The sequence below is a fragment of the Pyrus communis genome, chromosome 9, assembly GCF_963583255.1.
Source record: "Pyrus communis chromosome 9, drPyrComm1.1, whole genome shotgun sequence".
Taxonomy (NCBI): domain Eukaryota; kingdom Viridiplantae; phylum Streptophyta; class Magnoliopsida; order Rosales; family Rosaceae; genus Pyrus; species Pyrus communis.
Window position 1 is genome coordinate 13349578 of NC_084811.1, and position 21334 is coordinate 13370911.

A 21334-nucleotide genomic window follows, 5' to 3' on the forward strand; every position below is an offset into this window, starting at 1 on the left:
CCGTTACTTATAGCCTGCAACAATTAAGTCCTCTCCCCTCATTTTTTCGTGTACCCTATTTTTTCTACATTCTCATTTCCTAACTTTCCTTTGCAAAACTAAAGCAGACCACTTAGTTTCCTGATAAAGGCATAGTTCAGATGATTTGAGCATGACATCACGAAACTGTTTTGGCTTTCTAAGGGTTGTCTGAGTGTCAGTTAGGGGATCAATGGTTTGGAAAGCTGCAAACGAGATTGGGCCTGTTTTTCTCCAATTGCTATATTTACAAAAATATAAATCAATACAGGTCTGGAAACAAGATATGTTTGAAAGAAATGTTCACAAAGATAAAAATCATTAGTCATTACAATCCAATTACAGGCATGATTACTTCAAGCTAAAACTTAAGACAAACACGACAGCGCGTTCAACGAACGAAGACGACAAAAAGTCAAGAGAAGTGCAAAAGCTAGCCTATTATAACTTTTGAAACCTCTAAAACACGAGCGATGAACAACTAAATCCTGAAATCCACTAAGACCTAAAGCCATTAACAAAACCAGCTCACTCACTTCAAATCAATATCCATACAAATATGATAAAGTCAACAAAACCCAAATTGCTTACCTTTCCTATGAGATAGAAAGGAGAAAGCTTTATCTTTCAAGCAAACACCCACAGGAACAACAACCCTGTTGCCCAGAAAGCAAGAAAAGCACCTCAAAGGAGAAAACCTAAATCAGATCAAAGTACCAAAACCCTGATGCCCAGAAATCCCCTTTTTTTTCCCATTTCACAAAATACAAATTACAGATTGATATGTATTTACTCAAGAAACAAAATCAGAACCATACAACTCAACAATCAAGAACACGAAGGCATCCAAGAAACACCAAATTGACCAAACTGACTGTCCAGAAAGACAGATTGAAAGCGGAAACAGAAACCAAAGAAAAAAATGTACCAGACCCAGATGTGAAATCGCCAAAAAAAACTAGGCCTGGTTCCTTGTGGCCAAGTGCCCGAAAGATCAGTTAGTATTCGCTGGCCCCAGATGAGAAATCGCTATTTTTTATTTTATTTTTTCGAAAGATCAGTTAGTATTTAGCTGCACTCTAGTTGATACAAAATACAAACACAAACAGAGAACAAATAAAAAGAGAACAAATAAACAGAGAACAAATACATAAACAGAGAACAAATAAAAAACATTTGAACAATCGAAGAAAGAGAGACCGAGAGCTACACGAAAACAGATCGAACCTAGAACGGAGATGCAGAGCTGAAGATGCTATGGAAGAGGATGAGGAGGAAGGTTCGCAGAGCTGCTACACGGAAGATGCAGAGGTGAAGAGGCTACAGGGAAGAAGATGAGGAGGAAAGGGAAGATGCAGAGGGAGGAACACAACGGCTGAGAAGAAGAGGGATAGTTTTTAGGGTTTGTTATATGATTTTTGATGTAAATTTTGAAAATGACAAGGGGCATTTTTGTCTTAAAATTTTGGAAATTTCTGTACCACATACATGGAACAACCCGTTCCAGGGTGGGGGTGTGGAACAAAAAATCATCCAAAACTTGTTCCGTGGAACAGCGCGTTCCACTCATTTTAGGCGCACCAAACGTGGGACGGAACGCCTCGTCCCACTCTGTTCCGTTCCGTCCCGCGTATCAAACGCAACCAAAGAGACAGAAGGTTTAAACGAGCTATTTGGCCAGTTTTCGGTTGAATTTGACCTTAGGGTAAAATGGAATCAAAACCAAACCATGACGAGGTGGATTGAGCGGGAGGGCAGAAAAAGATAGTGGCCATTGCAATTTAGGGGTTAAGCATTTCAGAGGAATCGAAAGAGGGCAAAACCCTACTCTACTGCTCATCTCCTCCAAGAGGACCACGAATGCCTTCCTTTCCTCATCCCGGTTCTGTCACCATTTGCGAAATCAATCGCGACCTCAGTCAGTACCATCTCTCTCTCTACACCTCTCTACACACACACACACACACACACACACACACACACACACACATACTGATATTGCTGCATAACTATCTGCAGTCACTGCTGAGAGCCTCTCGGACGATGTAGCCAAGGACACTTATGGAAAGATTCTTGTTAGTAAACCTACAAATTCTCTCTCTCTCTCTCTCTCTCTCTATATACACATATGTATCTATTTAATTTATGTTGGGTGGGTCGTATACATTGGCCGTTGATGTGACATTGGAGTTTCTCGGTGTGCAGGGAATGGTATTCAGCCCACTTCCGTTTCAATCGGATCAGCTGGTGCAGCCCCCTAGTCCCGACTATGATGCCGAGCAGGTTGTAACCGCATCTCCAACAAGGGGATTTCTAAAAAATTTGCAGGGGATTATTAACCTCACTCCTCTCTTCCGCCCTAATCATGTATGATACATTTTCTTTTCTACATTTACTAATTACCCAATTAATTTTAAACTGTTTTTTCAATGATATAACAGAATTGCAGCTACATTGCATGAATGGTTGTTGAATTAGTGTATGTTCCTTTGGGCTGAGTGATTACTGTGGGAATCGAGTTAGGGGTTATCTCAATAACACTGCATGTATCATCTTGAGCATGAGAATTATTGGGCAAGACTTGCAAATAATCCAAGTGTGGTATCCAGTATATTTTAAATTGGGATTTCATTTAGTGCCACTGTCCAGGTTTCCGTTGGTGTTAAGACATGTCCTCGTAAAAATTCATTGAATGTTGATGTGACCATTGAATTACAAGTTGACCCTAATTATCCAGACACCTGATAAGTAAATGTTGAAATTCCTTGCCTTAACCGTATCATAAATTCATAGAGTTGGTGCTACAACTACGAATACATTGTGTTATCGGTACATTAGAAGGCTTGTAGGATGGGCCAAAGACATGACTTTAACCCTTGGATAGCAATAAGCATAATATGAGAGACAACATTTGTGAAGCAATTTAAAAAAGACTTGTTATTGAGGAAGTGATAAAGGCTTCTTAAACATCCTTACTTAACTTGCAGGTAAATTTATTACCAGAAGTTGATCTTCAAGGTGTGAGCTGGCACCAACATAAACATGTCGTAGCACTTATATCTGGCCCCAATCAAGTTATAATTCGTGATTTCGAGGATTTAGGTTAGATGCTTAACTATTTACTGCTTTCAATTATTTAAGTTTTTTGTCTGGTAATTTTGTTGGCTTGCCAATGCAATTTATACTTTAACAGAAGGGAAGGAGCCATGCATTTTGGCCAATGAATCCCAGAGAGAGGTCAAAGTACTTGAGTGGAGGCCAAACAGTGGGAGACAACTTGCTGTAGCATGCAAGCAAGTACCTCAATTTTGCTGCTCAAGATCTATATCTACATTTTATATATTTAGACAGGCTGTAAGTTGTAAGACTGAATTTCTCTCGTTGCATGTGTTTGATTTCAGAGGTGGAATTTGCATTTGGGCTGCTTCTTTCCCGGGAAGTGCAGCATCTATCAGATCTGGGTCTTCTTCCTTCCTGGGCACTCTCTCCAGAGGTTCTGGAATTCGATATACTTTGGTGGATTTTCTTCGAACTCATAATGAGGAACAGATTAGTGCGTTGTCATGGAGTCCTGATGGAAGATATCCAAACAATCTCTGTTCTGATTTTCAATTGTGGTTAAACTTTGGAGACTCTACACTACATTACATGAATATGGAGGCTTTCATGCAATTTATCACTGTCATCCATATCTGCAAACTTTATCAAATGTTTTGACAAAACTTTATATTTTTGTTTTCCTTTTGCATTGTATTGCCATTTTCCACAAAAAAAAAAAATTACTTTTTCTACGGTATTATGTTGTGGCATCAATTTTCATTTTATACATAGGGATATTCTCAAGCAGGAAAAGAGCCTTTATTTTCAGATTAATTTCACACTTACTTCGTTCAGTTGTGCTATATGAGATTTCCTTGATGTGTACCTACATATTTGGCATCTGGTTCTTATGAGAGCTCATCATTTACCATATGGGATGTTTCTCAAGGTATTCATCATATATCACCCGCTTTGATTGCTACTAACATTCTATGTGTTCTCTTTTGGATGCTCACCGTCAAAAGTGTTCTCAAGTTTTCTGAATGACTTTGTTGGCTATTACATGAAATTGTTGTGTGTTTTCTGTGTTATTTATTGTTTCATTAATCATCTTTAGCACGTTAGTTACTACATTACAACAACCATTCTAGAATTATTAGTGATAAGTGATAGATACTCCTTTGACCCTTCCACCATCTTTATTCTTTCATTGTATTGAAACTTCAATAAAGGATTCATGTTAAAGTGGTGCGATTATGGTACATGGCTCGAGTCATAACCCATGGAAAGATATTTCCCACAGGCATGCTCCTTTCTCACGCTGCTCCCAGTTTGTTTCAGGAAACGGAGGAAGAAATAAGTTTTGGGAAGACGTGTGGTTGGGGAAATGTTCTGAATGTTCTGTTTCTCAGGCTTGAAAATATGCCCAGGTTTCCTAATAAAGACATTTTTAGCATCGTCGACTATTCTAGTAGTTTGAGGAACTGGACTTTTGGTTTGAGGAGAAACTTGAATGAGGCTTGGGTGGAAGAGTCATCTTCTGTATTGGATGTTCCCGAAAATGTTGCCATTCACTCTCAAGGATTGATTCACTAGATTCCCAGCACGTCTTATTTCTCCGAATTTTGTAATTCAGGCTCAGCGCCTCGTTTCATTCCTATGGTTTGATCAGGAAGTCTAGAGCTCTTTCTAGGGTTAATATTCTGTCTTGGCTTGTGGCTCACAATAAGGTGAATACTTGTGACATGGTCCAAAGAAGAAGGCCAAATTCTATTTTGTCCCCAATTGGTGTGCTAATATGTAAGAAGAATATGGAATTGGTTGTTTATACTTTCCATCATTTCCCTTTGACGTTATGTTGGCATAAGCTGTTCAGTGATATGAAAATAAGTTGGGTAAGGAGCCTTAAGAAAAAATTCAGTTTTGGTCCATGCTATGGGCTGTCTATCCAATGAGTTCGGTGGTTGATCTATCTCAGCTATCTGTTTTTGTTCTGCCCTGGGAGAGTCTTTTTGTTCTGTTGTTTCTTTGCTGGCTTTTCTTTTTGTTTTTCTGTAGTGGTCTTCTTGACAACAGAATTCAAGCTGGATGGATGAGTGGAAGAGTGCATCTAGTGTGTTGTGCGACCATTTTATGCCACTAAAGCTCAAGGGAAAATTTTATAGGATGGAAATAAGGCCATCAGTGCTTTATGGCAGGAATGTTGGGCGGTCAAGCATCAACACATGCAAAAAATGAGTGTAGTGAAGATGAGAATGCTTCATTGAATGTTGGGATTAGGCTTTGTTGTTGTTGTCGTCTTCTTGACAACACACTCTTTGTAGTTTTTTCTTGTTTGTTAGCTTTAAATTGTCTCTTTCTTAACAACACACACACACACACACACTCAAGTTAAAACATCCATGCTGTAAAGGGACAGATTGTAGCTAATTTATTGATTTTGTTTTTCTGTCAAAATAACTTGATCTGGTTTACTTTTACTCAACTTAAACCTCAAGTATTTGCGACTTAATCGTAAAAAAGTTGCATATACTGATGGAGAACTGACAAAAGGAAGACTGGTTAGTAAACTACTAATGAATCCTTTTCAATGAATGATTTGGTAGATACTCAGAAGATTGGGCAAAAACAACAAAAGGCAAAGACTTCATTTGATACTGCTTTTAAAAGCTGGCATTTGCTTTTCTTTTAAAAAAGGAATGAATTATTTGGTATATTGCCTAGGTTCTTTTTCTTGTGCTTATGCTGTGTTTTTGGTGCTTTTACAAAACATTATAGGAAGTGCCTTCTAAAAGCGGCTTATGGTCGAGCGGACTGGCATTACTTAGTGAATATTTATGGATCTTTCTCTGCCCCCAACCACTCTAGCCAGGATCTATTATTTTAAATTTTAAATTTTTTCTGATTAGTGATAAGATGGTTTTATTTCTTGAAGCAGAAAAAGTACACTCTTATTTTGAAACTTATGATTTCATTTCCTTACCTGGTTTCTCAGGGCTTGGGACACCTATTAGACGAGGACTAGGTGGCATTTCAATGCTGAAGTGGTCGCCAACTGGGGATTACTTTTTTTCGGCAAAATTGTACTTTCATCATTTGACCAGTTGCACTTTTATATTTCTTAATCTTAGTTGAAAATGGGCAGTTTTGGATGAACAAGATGATCATTCTATTCTTTTTCAGTGATGGAACATTTTATCTTTGGGAGACAAACACATGGACATCTGAACCATGGTCTTCAACTAGTGGCTTCGTCAAGGTAAACAAAATTGACATCTAACTAATTTGTTGTTGCACACAATTTTTTGTCTTGATTTTCTTTTTTCTAAATTGATGACCCTTACATACTGCTATAAAAACATTTTGATGATTGAGGTCTCAGCCTATGGGCCATTATTCTGTATTTTCTTTTCTTTTCTCCTGTTTTATTTTATTTTATTTTTCGTCCATTTTGTGCTGCATAGAAATTCTGTAGTGTTCAGTTCAAATTCCTTGCAAGATTTTTTAAGTTTAGGCTACCCCCACCTTTTGCACCTCTCTCTCTCTCTCTTCCGTATAACTAATTACTTACTCTTGAATCGCATTTAATGGCACATTTCCATAACCGAAAGTACTTTATTGGTTGAAGTTTTTGCTTTTTTATTTATACTTATACTCATTGTGTCTTGTTATACTAGGGAGCATCATGGGATCCTGATGGGCGTATGATACTTCTCGCTTTCTCTAAATCTTCAACCATGGGTTCAATTCACTTTGCTTCAAAGCCTCCATCACTTGGTATGTGAGCTTAGATGAAAGTTATGTTTGAGTGCATTGAACATCTATTGCCTTTTTATCCCTATTTATTGTCTTTTTTTTTTTTTTTTTTTATTCTTCAACTTATCGACATGAAAACATTGTTGGAAACCTAACAACAGGCATATAAGATATTTTGAATAATAAGTTAACATATAAGATGTTTTGAATCATAATTAAGGTTGTCCTCTTTCTAGTGGAAAACAGTTCGAGAAATCTCGGAAAGCAGGCAAAACTGTGGATATAGAATATGAAATTTGAGAAAAAAGCTTAGCAACAATAGTTTAGTGCTTTGGAGGAAGTTTTTAATCTTAAACTGATATCTATAGTACTTGAGGTAGTACTTGGGTATTGTCTAGTGTTATTAAGACATCCAAAGATTGAAAATTGCATTTGTCTTTATGATCTCAGATTCTCTCTTGAAAAAGAAAACTTCAGAAAGGGAGAACAATCTATTTATTGTATTGCAATGAATGGAATTCACGAGCTATTAAAAAAAATATAGGATCAAATCTCTCTGAAAATCTGCTGTAGAATTTCAACCCGTAAATTAAGCTAACAAGCAATTACAATGACTTTTAACTTAAGAAATCAGGAGCGTAAATCAAGCAATTTAGTTATAATTTCCTACGTTAACAACACTCCTGAAGTTTGAGCATAGAACCTGACTCTCAGCTTGGTGCAAGTAGAATGAATCTTGTGATATGCCTAGTGAAGATGTCAACAAAATACTTTTCAGTGGGATAAATGAGTCAAAACCTTTTCTGATGCCACTTTAGTGTGTAGGCTCGTGATTTTCTCTTTGTTGGAGAACCTGCCCAATCTGCACCGTGATATCCCTCAATATGAGGATTTCTTTATTTCAAAAGAATAAAAATTCTCTGAATACATTTCCTTGCTTAGTGGGAGCAGTGTAACCTTGGGAGCTAATATTGACTTATTTTGTTAAAGAAGCATTTTCATGTAGACTGTGTTCCTTTTGACAGATTGGTAATGTGATGGTTGTCATGAGGAAAAAGAACTTGTGAAATTCGATTTTGAAACAAATGTCAACAGTGTCATGACAAATAACAGTTTTTGACATGCGCACTTATTACCTGTTGAAGTGATGCTTGAATTTTATTTCTGAATCTCACTGGTAAAGTGATGTTTGAATTTTGCAGATGCGCACTTATTACCTGTTGAACTACCAGAGATGATGTCCTTAACAAATAGGTATACATTAATTCATTTTTATTGTTTATTTTTCACTATTTGGATTGCTTTATGAGTGTTTGATCAACGACATATCATTTAATGGGCTGTCTTCATGAGTTGATTGGAAAAGACAATTTTATTCGCATTATTTCTTGATAAGCTGGATGTTGTAATCGAGTTAATTTGAGACTTTTTTTTTTTTTTTTTTTTTCTTTTTTTTAATATTTTATGGTACCCATTAATTTTCTTAATTCCTGAAATGTCTAGTAAGAGGGCCAGCTGCCTTAATTAGGTAGTCAGAGGTGAAGTCAGGTTTTCAACATTTCTGTTTCGGAGTGCTTATAATGCTTACTGCATTAAATCTTACTTTGTCATTCACCCATCATGTTTACCGTCCCTCACCATGTGGTCACGGTGCTTTGTGCTGCCATGTACTCCTGTACGCAAAGACAATGCATTTGCTACTATTGCCGTCTGAAAACAAATGAAAAGGTCAAAAAAATGAAAAGGAAAGAAAAGAAGTAGTTACTAAAGTAGACATGGTTATGCTATTCATATTGCCTGATATGTAAATGAATAGATTTAAGGTCATCCTTCCGCTCTTCTTTCCTTCGTATTATGTTCCTGCCTGGACTTTCTGTTTCAGTTTGGACAAGAGATTAAACATTCTTTATGAGGATTGAATATTTGATTGGACTAAACAGTCCTCAAACTAATAATTTCAGAAAAGCTTTACGGTTTATTATTTCACATTATAGTTGCATTGCAATAAACATCGGGGTAGATATTCTCAATTTATTAACCCTTGCACATTGTAATGTTTGTCCAAAACAGTTCTGATTTGTTGTTATCTCCTTCAGTCAAGGCATTGAGAAGATAGCTTGGGATGCTTCAGGAGAGCGACTGGCTATATCTTTTAAAGATGGCGGTGACTTATACTGGGGTCTTATTGCCATTTACGATGTTAGGAGGACCCCTCTAATATCTGCATCATTGATGTGAGTTGATTATTCTTATTGTTTGTATTGTAGTTACCATACTTTTTTTCTTTCTCTAAAACATTGGCTGAATGATGAATTTTTTCTGTCCATACACGTTCATTGAATTAATTTTGCTGAAAAACGGGATATCAATCCTTGTGTTACTAACGATTTACCATGATGTGAATTCAGTGGGTTTATTAGAGGTCCCGGAGACAATCCAAAACCAGTGGCGTTTTCATTTCATGACAAGTTTAAACAGGGACCATTGCTTTTTGTGGTAAGTCTGAGTCCTAGTACTCAAATGTTGTATGCTTTACCCCCATGTACTTGGAACCCTTGCCTATAATCCATTTAAGTATCTCTGTATCGATTTCTCGAAAATAAATGAAGAAATTTTAGACTAACGAGTGCTTTTACTTTTGCAGTGTTGGAGTAGTGGATTATGCTGTACCTACCCTCTCATATTTCGTTCCCATGTTCTTCCCTAGTTTGTTACCGCCCGAGTTTCCAGTGACGAGACTTTGTAGCTTATATTGTGAAGTTGAATACCGTTCGACGAAGCATTTCAGTTCACTTTTTTTTTTCAATGTTGAAAGGGAAGTTTATTGTAAGGTATGATTAGGTTATTTAAGGGTTCCAACAATGAATTACAGAAACCGGTTTTGTCAATTCAAACTGCGCAGAACATTTACAAATTAATATACGTGCCCGCCGCAACTGAGAAACGCTGTTTTAGGGAGGTTATTTCATATAATTACACTGGATTATTGCCTACGATTACACTGGGACTGGCAACTGGTTATTTTACTTGACTTAATTGACACGATACAATGTTCATCCCTAACTTTTACATAGAAGAAACAAAGAGAGAATCCGCTCCATCCGTCCCGACGTTAAGGCTTGATTCCAGTAACAAATCAATTGAGGTGAAAGACTGCGGAGAGATTACAACTTCCATTTCCTCACCAGCCGACTCCAGCAAGCTCCGTTTCGGTATCACCTGCATTCAGTTACATTGCCCACAGAACTGTCATCTTTCTTGATTTCTGATCCTAATATGCAGGCAACACTGGTTCCCACGAATTTAACCGTTTAGGACACGAAAGAAAAATATTAACGATACGAAGTTGATTCAGTTACCTTCTTTGGTTCATTGAAGGAATTCTCATCCATCAAGTTGTTTGATGTAAGCACTGTTTTTGTTGATCCAGATGGACTAATAGAATTTGGCTCCAAACCGTTCACAGAAACCTTCAGATTCACTGTGTTGGTTCCCAAGTTCACAACCTGCACAAGGCAATAATCATCACAAATTAATGAAACGTCACAGAATACGACGTGCACCATATTGGTAGAAACCGTTTTTCAACTCGGTGATAAAAAGAAGCCGAAACAGAAACAATGGATGACTGCGTAAACGACCATTCACTCTATTGACACTTCTCCAAGAAATGTTAATGCATTTGCATGAGGACACTACTGTGCTATAGAAATATAACATCTCTAAGAAAAAGTTGATGGATTAGTGACGTGCCCTGAGCAATATGGTTTTTCATAATTTATTTTCTTTTCCTTGGAGGATGTTCGACGTACTCATAATTTTTTAAAGATTCCTATTATAGCTACAGTTTAAACATGTAGTTGCTTCAGACAAGATACGTATGGAATTCCAAAATTGAGCAGAAAATGAAGAATATTGAGGGTTTAGGGTTTAGGAATGAACAACACTTACGGGCTAAATTATTAAGGATCAAATTCAAAGAGAATGGACAGTATTTATAACGAAAATAAAGAGTATACTGCTCCAGATAAAGTATAATATACGTTATTCTGAAGCAACAAACGACATACTAGTTTAAGAACAATGTGATCAATGAGCTTGTTTCCATTCTAGGCCATCCAACTACGTATTAGATGGCTATAAACACTTTAAGGGTATTGACATGTTATAAGTAATACCTGTTATAAGTTGTTCATAGAAAAAAGAAAAGGTTGGATGACCGATCTCAACTAAGCATAAAAGAAAATAATACCTTTATTCTTAGGTAAGTATTCTCGTTTTCTGAGTTTTTCCACGAAATTGCAGATGCAAGAAGTGAAGTAGAAGAATTTGTTTGGAGTGTTGTGTTGTAAATAGTTGCTCCGCTAGATTCGTTGAAAAGACTTTGCACCCAGTAGCTAGGAGTCCCGTAAAGCTGTGCGGAGTCAAAGACAATTGCATCCGGATTCCACCTTGATGACGGACAAGTTTCAATTTAGTAATAACTAAACAGCATCGATCCTCTTTTGAAAACAGCATTGAAAACCACCTTAATATATAAAATTGAAATTAGACAAAAGGAACGAGCAGAGAAGTATACCGTCTGTCATGGGTATTGACAAAGAGCGGTGCATAACTTGCCATCTCAACAACATCACTGCATTCGTAGACAAAAAAAATACTCAGTAGCTGCCCATTTTAACAATTATAGAAATATTTTTGCTAAAATTAGATGTAAAGGTGACAACCCCGGAATCCCCATGTACATAAGAAAACACTTAGGGTAGGGCACTGTATTGAAAAACCACAACAACAACAACAACAACAAAGCCTATCCCGCTAAATGGGGTTGGCTGTATGAATCCCAGAGAGCCAAATTTCCTGTTAGCTCCAAGTACTCCATTTCTTTTCTTAAAGTCTCTTTCCAACTTTTCCTAGGTCTTCCAATACCCCTTTTGCCCCGAGGCCCTAGCTCGTATTTGCATTTTCTAACTAGAGCACCTGTAGGTTTTCAGTTCACTTGTCCAAACCACCTTAACTGATTTTCTCTCATCTTATCTTCAATTGCGGCCACCCCTACTTTACCTTGTATATCCTTATTCTTAATCTTGTCCTTTCTTGTCTGCCCACACATCCAACGAAGCATTCTCATCTCCACTACACTCATTTTTTGCCCATGTTGATGCTTGACTGCCCAACATTCTATGCCATAAAGCATTGTTGGCCTTATTGCCGTCCTATAAAATTTTCCCTTAAGCTTTATTGGCATACGATGGTTGCACAGCACACCCGTTGCACTTCATCCATCCAGCTTGTATTCTATGGTTGAGATCTCCATCCAATTCTCCGTTCTTTTGCAAGATAGATCCAAGGTAACAAAAGCATTCACTTTTTGGTACTTCCTAAACTCCAATCCTCACCCCTATCTCTTTGCCTATAGCATTAGGTGAAATTATGATGACAAACTGCGATTTCTACATATTTTAGTAGTTCATTATGCAATTTACTGCTAGAGTTAATATCAAGACAACCTGTAACAAATGGATATTATCTGGATGCCTTCATCGCTACAATCCATTAAAATAATAAAAGCTCCCCAATATCCTGATGAACTCTTGTTTACACACTCGAATTTCTAATCTGAACAACGAAAAAACATTAGAATTTCTAATTGCCAAAGCATTCCTATGCTACAAGTATATCGGGAGACCTCCAACTTTAACTTTACTCAATAATCCATGCCGCTGAGAGGAACTATTTAATGAATACCATCTTTCTTTATCAGATTCCTGGACCACCTTCAAGCACAGGCCATCTTTAGTCTAGTAATATTTCTATGGGATTGGGAATAACAGAACTCTTCGATTGACAATAAACAGATGTGCAGCTGGTCTTACACACACAGATGTTGTAACACACTACATGGTTGTGACATGCAGAAATGCAGGAACGAAATTAACTTCTTTGAGAAGAAATACTGTATTTGCAAATATATCATATTATAAAGTAGTAGAATATAAAATTATGCGTAGATGTACAACACACCTGTTTTTCTCCAGTCCAATAAGAAATCCGGCTTCAGCTAATGCTGCTAGAAGACTTCCTGTTCCGGCATCTTTTCCAGTCACGGCATACTCGCTCACAAAAGCCTGGATCATATTGAAATATAAGAAAGAAAAATAGGTAGGAACTCGAGCAGGTTAAATCATACAAGGGCTTGTGAACTACCTTGGGACCATCACGTGATGTGTGATCAAAATGATTAGCCATAGAAAACAAGTCGCTGGAAGATGTATAGATCTAAACAAAAAACAGAGGGTAAGAGTATTATCGCAAATGTCATCCATGTCGCCAAATCTTCAATGGCCCCATACGTTGTATGGTAAAGATGATTATTGTCAAGTGGAATACAAGTAGCGGTGTTATGATACTTACATGAAAATCATACATATCAGCTGGATGATTCAACTTTTGAGAAGAACCGTCACAGTTTGAAATCATCTTGATGTCAGGATAGGCTTTTCTTATAGCACTATAGAACTTAAGGTAATTTCCTGGTCAAGAGAAAGAGGGAAAGCATAAGTCTTGGTGAGAGTTAAAATAAATTTTAAAAAGAAGAATGTTAGATACATCGAATCACAATATTGAAAATCCAAGGTCCCTCTTCCCGTGTCCAACGGGTTAAAAATGATTGGCTCAGTCACATGCAAGCAGGTGTTAACGTGTGTTGCGAGAGCAAAATTCCACATCAGGTATATATTCTAAATAAGAAACATGAACTACAAAATATACAAACCTAGGTAGTTCGTTTTTTGGCAATCCTCATTCCCAATAGCAACATATCTCAAGTCAAAAGGTTCTGGGTGTCCCATTTTAGCACGAAGAGAACCCCATGTAGAATTAGGACTGCCTCTAGCAAATTCAATACCATCAAGAGCTTCCTATAAACAAGAAATGTGAAAGGTAATCAATCAATTTGAGATTTATCAGCTACCGTGCATAATAACAAGATTAAGAATTCTATAAAAAAGTTATCCAATAAATTTGATATCGACACCAAAACCATTTATTTTATGTTTGAGAAGTTAGAGCCTAATGCAGAGATTCCTAGTAGTGACCAATGCACCGTACTGCAGTTTGTCACAATGTTTGATGTATTCCTCGAGTGGCAATTTGCCGCTGGAAGCTCTACCCTACCCTCACCAAAGCAACCCAACTTGGCTACAGAAGAGACACTACATTTTAAGCGGTGCATATCCTCTAATGAGAATAATGAAGTTTTGCTTTGAGAACACTGAAGTCACTTGACACCCATATTTGGTAAATCTTTTGTGTTGTACACCAAAGCACACAAAGCTAAGTCATAGATTTCACGGGTTAAGCATATTTTTTTGAAAAACTTAAGTGTCATCGACATGTATTTGCTTCAATGATACATCAATTTTAGTAACAGTAAGCCAGTTACCCATTATCTACGGAGAAATGGTCAGCTATCAGGCATACCTGTACAAATGGTAAGACATTGGAAGTATCAACTTGATCATTGTGACTGATTCCTACAAATTGAGAAAGTTAACAATGACATATATAAATTAACATAAAAACATGATTATAGAAAGTACAGGCAAAGCGTTGAGAAAAAGTGTACCATTATTGAACACCCATATTGGCAATGCGCCAAGGTCCTCTGATAGCTGCAGAAACAAAAGTTTTTTTAATAATGGTTTACATACAGTACCAGCATTATACTGGGATCCCCAATCACTCCTCAACAACAACAAGATACCTACTTGGAGAAACTCAAAATAACCAAGTCCATCGTCAGTCCAGTACATCCAAACATCACCAAAGTGTCCAGGTCTCTCTTCCCAGGGTCCAATTGTTTCTTTCCAACGAAATGCATTTCGTAACCATTCACCTTCGACGAAACAGCCACCTAACCGAACACAAAAATGAAACCTAAGTGTATTAGGTTGAATTCTGAGGAAACAGTGGACATATAAGGCTTACATAATTATCTATTAACCTAAAAATCAAGGATTTTAGCACTGATTGGAATTTAAAAGTGTCCCTAGATTTTTTTTTTTGTCCAAGAGGTCAGGACAGCAAGCACAAAGGTTCCGGAATAAGGAAAACAAATTTCATGTCCAAATACATACAGAAACATCAGCATTTAAAATAATCTATTTGATAAGTACAAGTTTTTAAATTTGAGAAGTGTTGCATAGTAACTTTTCGATCACACACACACACACACACACACACACACAAAGATACATATGTACATGTTCAATGTACATAGCTAAGTTCATCTATTCGCCTGCCATAGCATAGACATTCACTTCATGCTATTCATGGAAAATACATCCTTTTAGTATGATTGTAACTAATTTCCAAGGTAATAAGCTAATAAATACATCATGTTTATTTCTTCATCAACGATATATTTCTGTCAGATTGTTAATCCTTTCCAACCTTGAAAATTCACTACTAAATCATATATCAATAGTATAAATTATGAATTGTTTATCAACTAAAATTAGGAATATTAACCACATAGAAACACAAAATAAGTACATATACAAAAGTTTCTTTTTAAAAACTGTGAGGGCAAGATGGCCTCACCACAGCTTGCATATTTCAGCTTCCATATATTTCAAGGGAGAATTATATATGAAAAGCTCAAGTTTAGCAGCAGTCAAGTATTAAGTTGTAATTCCTGATTTACCTGGAAATCTGAAAAACCGAGGTTTTAAATCAGCCAACATTTGGACAAGGTCCTTCCGAAATCCATGTCCCTGAGCCAAATCAATTGATTCTTAATGAGTAACAACACATAAGTAATGCATGTACCAGAATATCAATAAGTTCTTTACAAGTAAGCATGTCGAAAGTTGGCAAATCAATATACATGGGCATAAACTTTGAGCAACACCAGATTACATGACCAAATTTCCGAAAAAAGGAAAAATGTAAAATCTAAGTTCGATTGTTTTTCAATAAAATGTTTTTATAACATTCCAGAATCCAGAATATTCTGCTTCTTACTTTAGTTATAAGAACATAATTTTATTACTAAAAGTACCTCAAGAGAGAATGGATTTCTTTCTCTCCAAGTAAAGTACCACAGATACCTGGCGCACCTAACTAACATTTCCTTCCTCACACAACTTTTTCCATGACTCCCAAGCCACCAGACAACGAATAAAGAGGTGAATTGTGGACAAGATTAGCTTTTCATGACTTATTTGATGTGGATTTTTTTCGCTAATTGCCTCAAGAAATTTCATTTTCATTTGTCTTGGCTACAACTTCATGTATTTTCCCATAATCCTGACCAGAATCCACCTCTTAATTTGGGTCCTATATTCTCCCCTTGTTCAATCCAATGGCTTAAAAATAAGCGGTGTGCAAAAATCAATTCCCAAGAATATATGTGTGTGTGTGTGTGTGTGTGTGTGTGTGTACACATAATTGTACTAACCTCGAAAAACAAGGATCAGGTGATTAAACACATCTAAAAAGTGAGATGACACAATCTCAAGCCACAAGCATGCATGAATTCGGGGAGAAAAAAGGTACCTTATGTGTATCCAAGGGAATGGCCGACACTTGATCAAACCATATCACCCCTTTACTATTTGTTGTCAATTGCAGTCTTGAATTAGGATTTGTTCCTTGGGCTTCCATTTGAATCTGGAATTTTGTCCAGTTTGAAACTTCTGAACCAGAAGCGCTGCATATGGAATGAAAATACAAAAGTTAAATCTTGAATTCAGAATAAAATTGTTTTAGTAAGGAACATTTGATTGCAAAATATCAACAGAACAGAGGATGCGCACATAATGTTAGCAGCAGCAAGTTTCTGCAACCCATCTAAGCCCGTCAGTGATAGGGATACATTGATTGATCCAGATGAACGAACATAAAGCGCAACACTGTAGGTCTTCCCCTTTTCTATATTCTGAACAAAAAATCATAAATAAAAGGACCGTACCAAAGAGCCAGAAGGAACAAATACAGAAAATATATAAATATGGGTCTGTGGGGCTGTGATTATTCTTGTGTGTGGAGTAAAGTTATCTTGCCATAAAAATGGCCATGTTGCTAAACGATGAACATGGACCACAAATTCTGGCAAAAATCGGCTTTATGTATGGTCATATTCACAGCTTATGTTGCCAGCCAGTCTGCCATGACAACATTTCCATACGTGTGTGTGTAGGTTGCAAAAGTTCGGCATTACAGCGAATAACTTTAGTGTGCAAAACAAAAAAATCCCACTCAAATGGACAGAGGGGAAAACTTTCACAACTTTTAAATGGGAGAACTGCAACGCATAGGAAGGAAGGAAAAAGAAATATGGAAAACTGAACCCATTCAGACAAGGTGTAAAAGTTCATACCATGCCCCAGAACCCAGGGTTATAAATTCCAACACCCCCAGCAGGGCAGCTATTGGCGCCTTCGCTGTCACATAGCACCTCCATTCGGAGTGCAACCTTATTGCGGTCAAAGCATGATGAACGGTCTGTTGACACAATCAAAGAGGACTCATTCCCAATTATAGCCCAAGGATCAATGTTAGAAGGAGTGTTAGGTCCCCCAGCTTCAAAACCTGTGGGAAAAAAGTTATTGAGAAACCCAGCTTTAAAACAGCCTGTTAACATAACGAACTGGTATAGCTCATGTAGTATTTGATATTTAGCTACAGTACACTCTGCATTTGATATAATTCTAACGAAAAACTTGTAACCTCATACTGAATAATTCAAAGCCATTCATAAACTTCGACAAACTTAAAACTGACAACATGGTGAAAAATTGAAGGGTTGAAAAAAAGAGGGATCTGGTAGTACGTATTCAATGCAGACAGTGAAATAGATAAAGGTGGAAATCAGTGTCGTACAAAAAAGGAGAAAAATTCTCGATTGTGCCCCAACCACACTCACACAAGAAAATTGACTTCCGTGAAGTACAGTCTAGTCCATCTCTAATTGCACATTGAAGTGTGAGCTGACAGACACATAAAATCTTGTATTTTCAGACTGGATCTCGTCCTCGCTAGATATCTCAGAGCTTGACTGTTCAAATGCTGTGAGACATCTTGCAAGGAGGGGATCCTTTCTAAGAAGCTGACTATATAATTTGGCAATGCTCTCTTGCTAGTCAAAAAGATGCTCATGTCACCAGACTGATTTTGAACCACACATTCATGCCGCAATAACCTAATCATGGTCTACATTTACAACCTAGCAACAGAATAATAAGCATCTTATGTTGCTAGACAGTTTGACGAGCGAACAGTTTCCTATATTTGCTATAATTTCACTTTTATATTAAGCTGGAATTCAGAGAATTTGGAAGTAACCTCTGTTGCTTACAAGCTCAGCCCACACCCCGCCAGCACCAGCGTGATTAATCTCCTGCAGTGAACAATTTTTAGAAATCTGATAATTCTGCACAATTTTTAAATTAAAATTGTTGGAACTGAAACCAAAGATGAGCAATGGAACCTCAAAGAAAATTCCAAACAGCGTGTCAGATATTGGGCGTGCGGATGCTTGGGAAGCATCGACAAGCAGGTTTGCTGTCTGGTCCGTATCAACTCCAATGGCAAAACAATGATAGAAGAAGCAAAGCAAGAGATATAGCAGAAGAACAATGTGAGGGGATTTGCAAGAGTCCATTGCTCACTTTCCACACCCAATACTGACTAGAGCCTAATAAAGTATCGATAACCGAGAGAATTCAGTTACATCTGATCAATTAATTAAACAGAAAGAAACAAGAATCAGAAAGTGCAAAATGGTGTTTCACGTTTACAACAACAATAAAGCCTTATCCCACTAAGTGAGGTCGGATACATGAATCCTAGAACGCCACTGCGCTCGCATTCAGGTAATTAGATATAATTAAGGCAATGCAGCTATACTATACACAGAAGCCCAATCAAACTAATACAATTAACAGGAATTAAGCAACAGCAATGCAGTGTTGACCAACTGAACTGATCAAGGACAATTTCTTCCAACAACCATTGATTTATTCAACTCAAACTAGTCTATATATAAATATATTTTTGTTTAAATTAAAATAAAAAAACCCAACAGAATACCCACAAGGATGGTGGATTTCATTTCAAAAACTCTGCAAACAAATTACCTGAATAATCTCTTGTCGCTTTTTTTCTTGCTGTTGGTCTCCAAGACTCCAAGCTCCAATCAAAGTAAGAAAGATTGGTTTATAAAATCGATATTTCCAAGAGGCATGCAGAAAAGTGCCAAGAAGAGTGTGTTCACTCGGTGACTTGGTCTGTGTTTTCTTATCTGGTGCTATACATATATATATATCTATATATATATAGAGAGAGAGAGAGAGAGAGAGAGAGGAGTATCAGGGGGTTTGCCTTGCTTTCACGTAAGCAGAGGCCATCAAGCAAAAGCAAGCAAGCAATGAAGCTAGCCAGGCTCAGTGGCTGCCCTGCCCATGTGCGGAAGCGGAAGTGGCAGTGGAAGTGGATTACAAGCAAAACCAAAACCAAAGAGCAGCCACTCTGCTTACATCCAATCCAGACTGTCCAAGGTTTGATTAAAAGACAGGAATTTTAACGAAAAGTCCACGGTACTGTTCACGTTAATGAAAAACCATATTTTTACACTAAAAAGTCAATCTTGGTACTATTCACTTTACCCCTTATTTTATCCTTATCATTAAAACTCAAAGTTTTCAAACTTTTTTTTATTAATTTTTCCTTTAAAAAAATCAAAACTTGAACACATGTTGAGTGTAAGGAGGAGTGGCTGCTGAAAATTCAGCAGCCAAGTCTTGTTCGAAATCTTGTGTGTCTCACTAGCACGGTCCCACCCGAGAGAAAATAATATGGATGCATTTTTGCTTATCATTCTAAATTTTGGTGTGTATTCACTATGCATCTAATCATCTATCAAGTGTCTTTTTAATTAATTTTTGTTAATTTTTTCAAAATTAAAAAAATAACATTTAATGTAAAAATTAACTAGAGTTAGGTGAATGACACATGACAAATGATTAGATGTATGATGAACATACATCATAATAATGTCGGTGCGCAAAAATGCTCCCAAATAATATATCCAATGTTACTCTGAAAATAGCCATTGAAAAATGTATTCTTTCAAAAGACAATTTATTTTTAATACTTATAACACTATTGCTATAGTAATGTGATTCATATATTGATATTATACTTATGAAGTTAATATGTTGGACATAATTCATTTTTTCTGTCATAGTGTGAAAGGCATGTAGAAGTGCAAGTCAAATAAATATTGATAATGTATCGACTCGTGTTTCCAACACATACATAGAAAAATCTGCTGCCCCACCTAACTTCCCCAACAAACATTCATCCGCCTGACGTATGAAGGTAGGCGCGCAGGCACCTGCCGTAGATGGAACATTCCCCCTCATCCTCATCGTTTATGGATTTGGGATACAATTAATTTGTCTCTAGTCCTTTCCAACCAAAGTAAATAAAATCAGTGTTTGTTTGCCGCTTAGTACTACCATTTAGTATTATTCTTTTTTACTTGTAAGTGAAGAATTTTAAGTTTATTTTTTATCAAAAGTGAATTTGAACTCACTCCATTGGTGTAGGTAGTATTGTTTGTTCGAATTTGAACCACATTATTGCTACCTATTATAAGGTTAAGCTCATCCCTTAACATGTATATTATCGGTTGTTCAAAAACATAAAAAAGAAGACGCTGTCTTTTTTGTCCTTTTCCTCTTTGGTTTGCTTTTTTACGTAACAAAATAACCTGATCGGATCGGATCGGATCGGAGAGTTTATCTCGTGAAGCACCCTTTTTCAGGGGTTGTTCGTTCACTATATGATAAGAGGTGTCACGTTCTTTTGAAATTTGGTTTTACGGGACCCATTCTTTTCTCCTTTTTGTCGAATTTAAGGGACCCATTCGATTCAATGCAAAGACAATTTTCATAGCCATTAGTTGGACGACCACCACAGTATGGTGTTGTCCCAAACCAATGAAACAAGCACTCGAATTCTCTCCCCTTATTTTCCCTTCTCCTTCTCTCCCCTCCTCTCCCACTTTACTTTTTATCATTTTGTCTCTATTAAAAAATCAATATAAAATATTAACATGATTTAAATATAACCATTCAAATATAAGAGGGAAGGGAAGAGAAATTAGGAGAGAGTCCTAATATTTTTTCTTCACCTTATTGACACGCAAGTATACTCGTGTCGTGTCAATCATTCTCCATTCGTAGTGCAAATAAACTAACGGTTCCTATGAGAGAAGCACCCGAAAGAAGACGTGGGTTTTGGGATTTCAATACGTTGCTCTCCCATTGGAATTTGGCGAGGCATAACCTTCGTTCGATAAATGAGAATGCAACATGTAGATGCATCATTTCCAAGGAAAATAACTCATACAAAATTTCTGCTACTCTAGTTTCCCCCAATCAGCGAAACTTACTGAAACTGGGGGCATACCGTATAACTAGAGAGAGATTTAAGGCCAAGCAAAACACAA

General features: G+C 36.9%; 2 protein-coding genes across 3 annotated transcripts; one reads left to right on the forward strand and one right to left on the reverse strand.

Annotated features, from left to right (window-relative positions):
• Nucleotides 1-1759: 1759 nt before the first annotated feature.
• On the forward strand, nucleotides 1760-9597 carry LOC137744709 (aladin). The gene is made up of 14 exons (XM_068484494.1): nucleotides 1760-1936; nucleotides 2038-2093; nucleotides 2224-2385; nucleotides 3006-3120; nucleotides 3212-3311; nucleotides 3420-3599; nucleotides 3948-4006; nucleotides 6053-6140; nucleotides 6241-6316; nucleotides 6735-6834; nucleotides 8016-8067; nucleotides 8910-9047; nucleotides 9222-9309; nucleotides 9458-9597. The coding sequence occupies exons 1-14, from the start codon at nucleotides 1879-1881 to the stop codon at nucleotides 9518-9520; spliced, it is 1335 nt and encodes a 444-aa protein (XP_068340595.1). The 5' UTR covers nucleotides 1760-1878; the 3' UTR covers nucleotides 9521-9597.
• On the reverse strand, nucleotides 9457-19348 carry LOC137744708 (alpha-L-arabinofuranosidase 1-like). 2 transcript variants are annotated; one of them, XM_068484493.1, is made up of 18 exons: nucleotides 18957-19348; nucleotides 18308-18514; nucleotides 18163-18217; nucleotides 17198-17409; nucleotides 16635-16756; nucleotides 16375-16528; nucleotides 15521-15590; nucleotides 14583-14728; nucleotides 14441-14486; nucleotides 14296-14348; nucleotides 13589-13733; nucleotides 13228-13346; nucleotides 13021-13092; nucleotides 12838-12941; nucleotides 11393-11449; nucleotides 11066-11264; nucleotides 10173-10319; nucleotides 9457-10032 (listed from the first exon to the last, which is right to left on the reverse strand). In XM_068484493.1, the coding sequence occupies exons 2-18, from the start codon at nucleotides 18479-18481 to the stop codon at nucleotides 9880-9882; spliced, it is 2028 nt and encodes a 675-aa protein (XP_068340594.1). In that variant the 5' UTR covers nucleotides 18482-18514; nucleotides 18957-19348; the 3' UTR covers nucleotides 9457-9879. The 2 variants fall into 2 exon arrangements, with proteins under 2 accessions (XP_068340594.1, XP_068340593.1); XM_068484492.1 differs by having other exon boundaries at nucleotides 18308-18552.
• Nucleotides 19349-21334: the final 1986 nt, after the last annotated feature.

What these genes read in the sequence shown, in the direction of transcription:
- LOC137744709 (XM_068484494.1), top strand. Translation starts at nt 1,879, where the DNA reads ATGCCTTCCTTTCCTCATCCCGGTTCTGTCACCATTTGCGAAATCAAT. An exon ending in CGAAATCAATCGCGACCTCA is followed by an intron (nt 1,937 to 2,037) that starts GTCAGTACCATC and finishes AACTATCTGCAG; the next exon opens with TCACTGCTGAGAGCCTCTCG. An exon ending in CTCTCTTCCGCCCTAATCAT is followed by an intron (nt 2,386 to 3,005) that starts GTATGATACATT and finishes CTTAACTTGCAG; the next exon opens with GTAAATTTATTACCAGAAGT.
- LOC137744708 (XM_068484493.1), bottom strand. Translation starts at nt 18,481, where the DNA reads ATGGACTCTTGCAAATCCCCTCACATTGTTCTTCTGCTATATCTCTTG. An exon ending in CTTGCTGCTGCTAACATTAT is followed by an intron (nt 16,529 to 16,634) that starts GTGCGCATCCTC and finishes TTCCATATGCAG; the next exon opens with CGCTTCTGGTTCAGAAGTTT. An exon ending in CCTTCAATGAACCAAAGAAG is followed by an intron (nt 10,033 to 10,172) that starts GTAACTGAATCA and finishes AACTGAATGCAG; the next exon opens with GTGATACCGAAACGGAGCTT.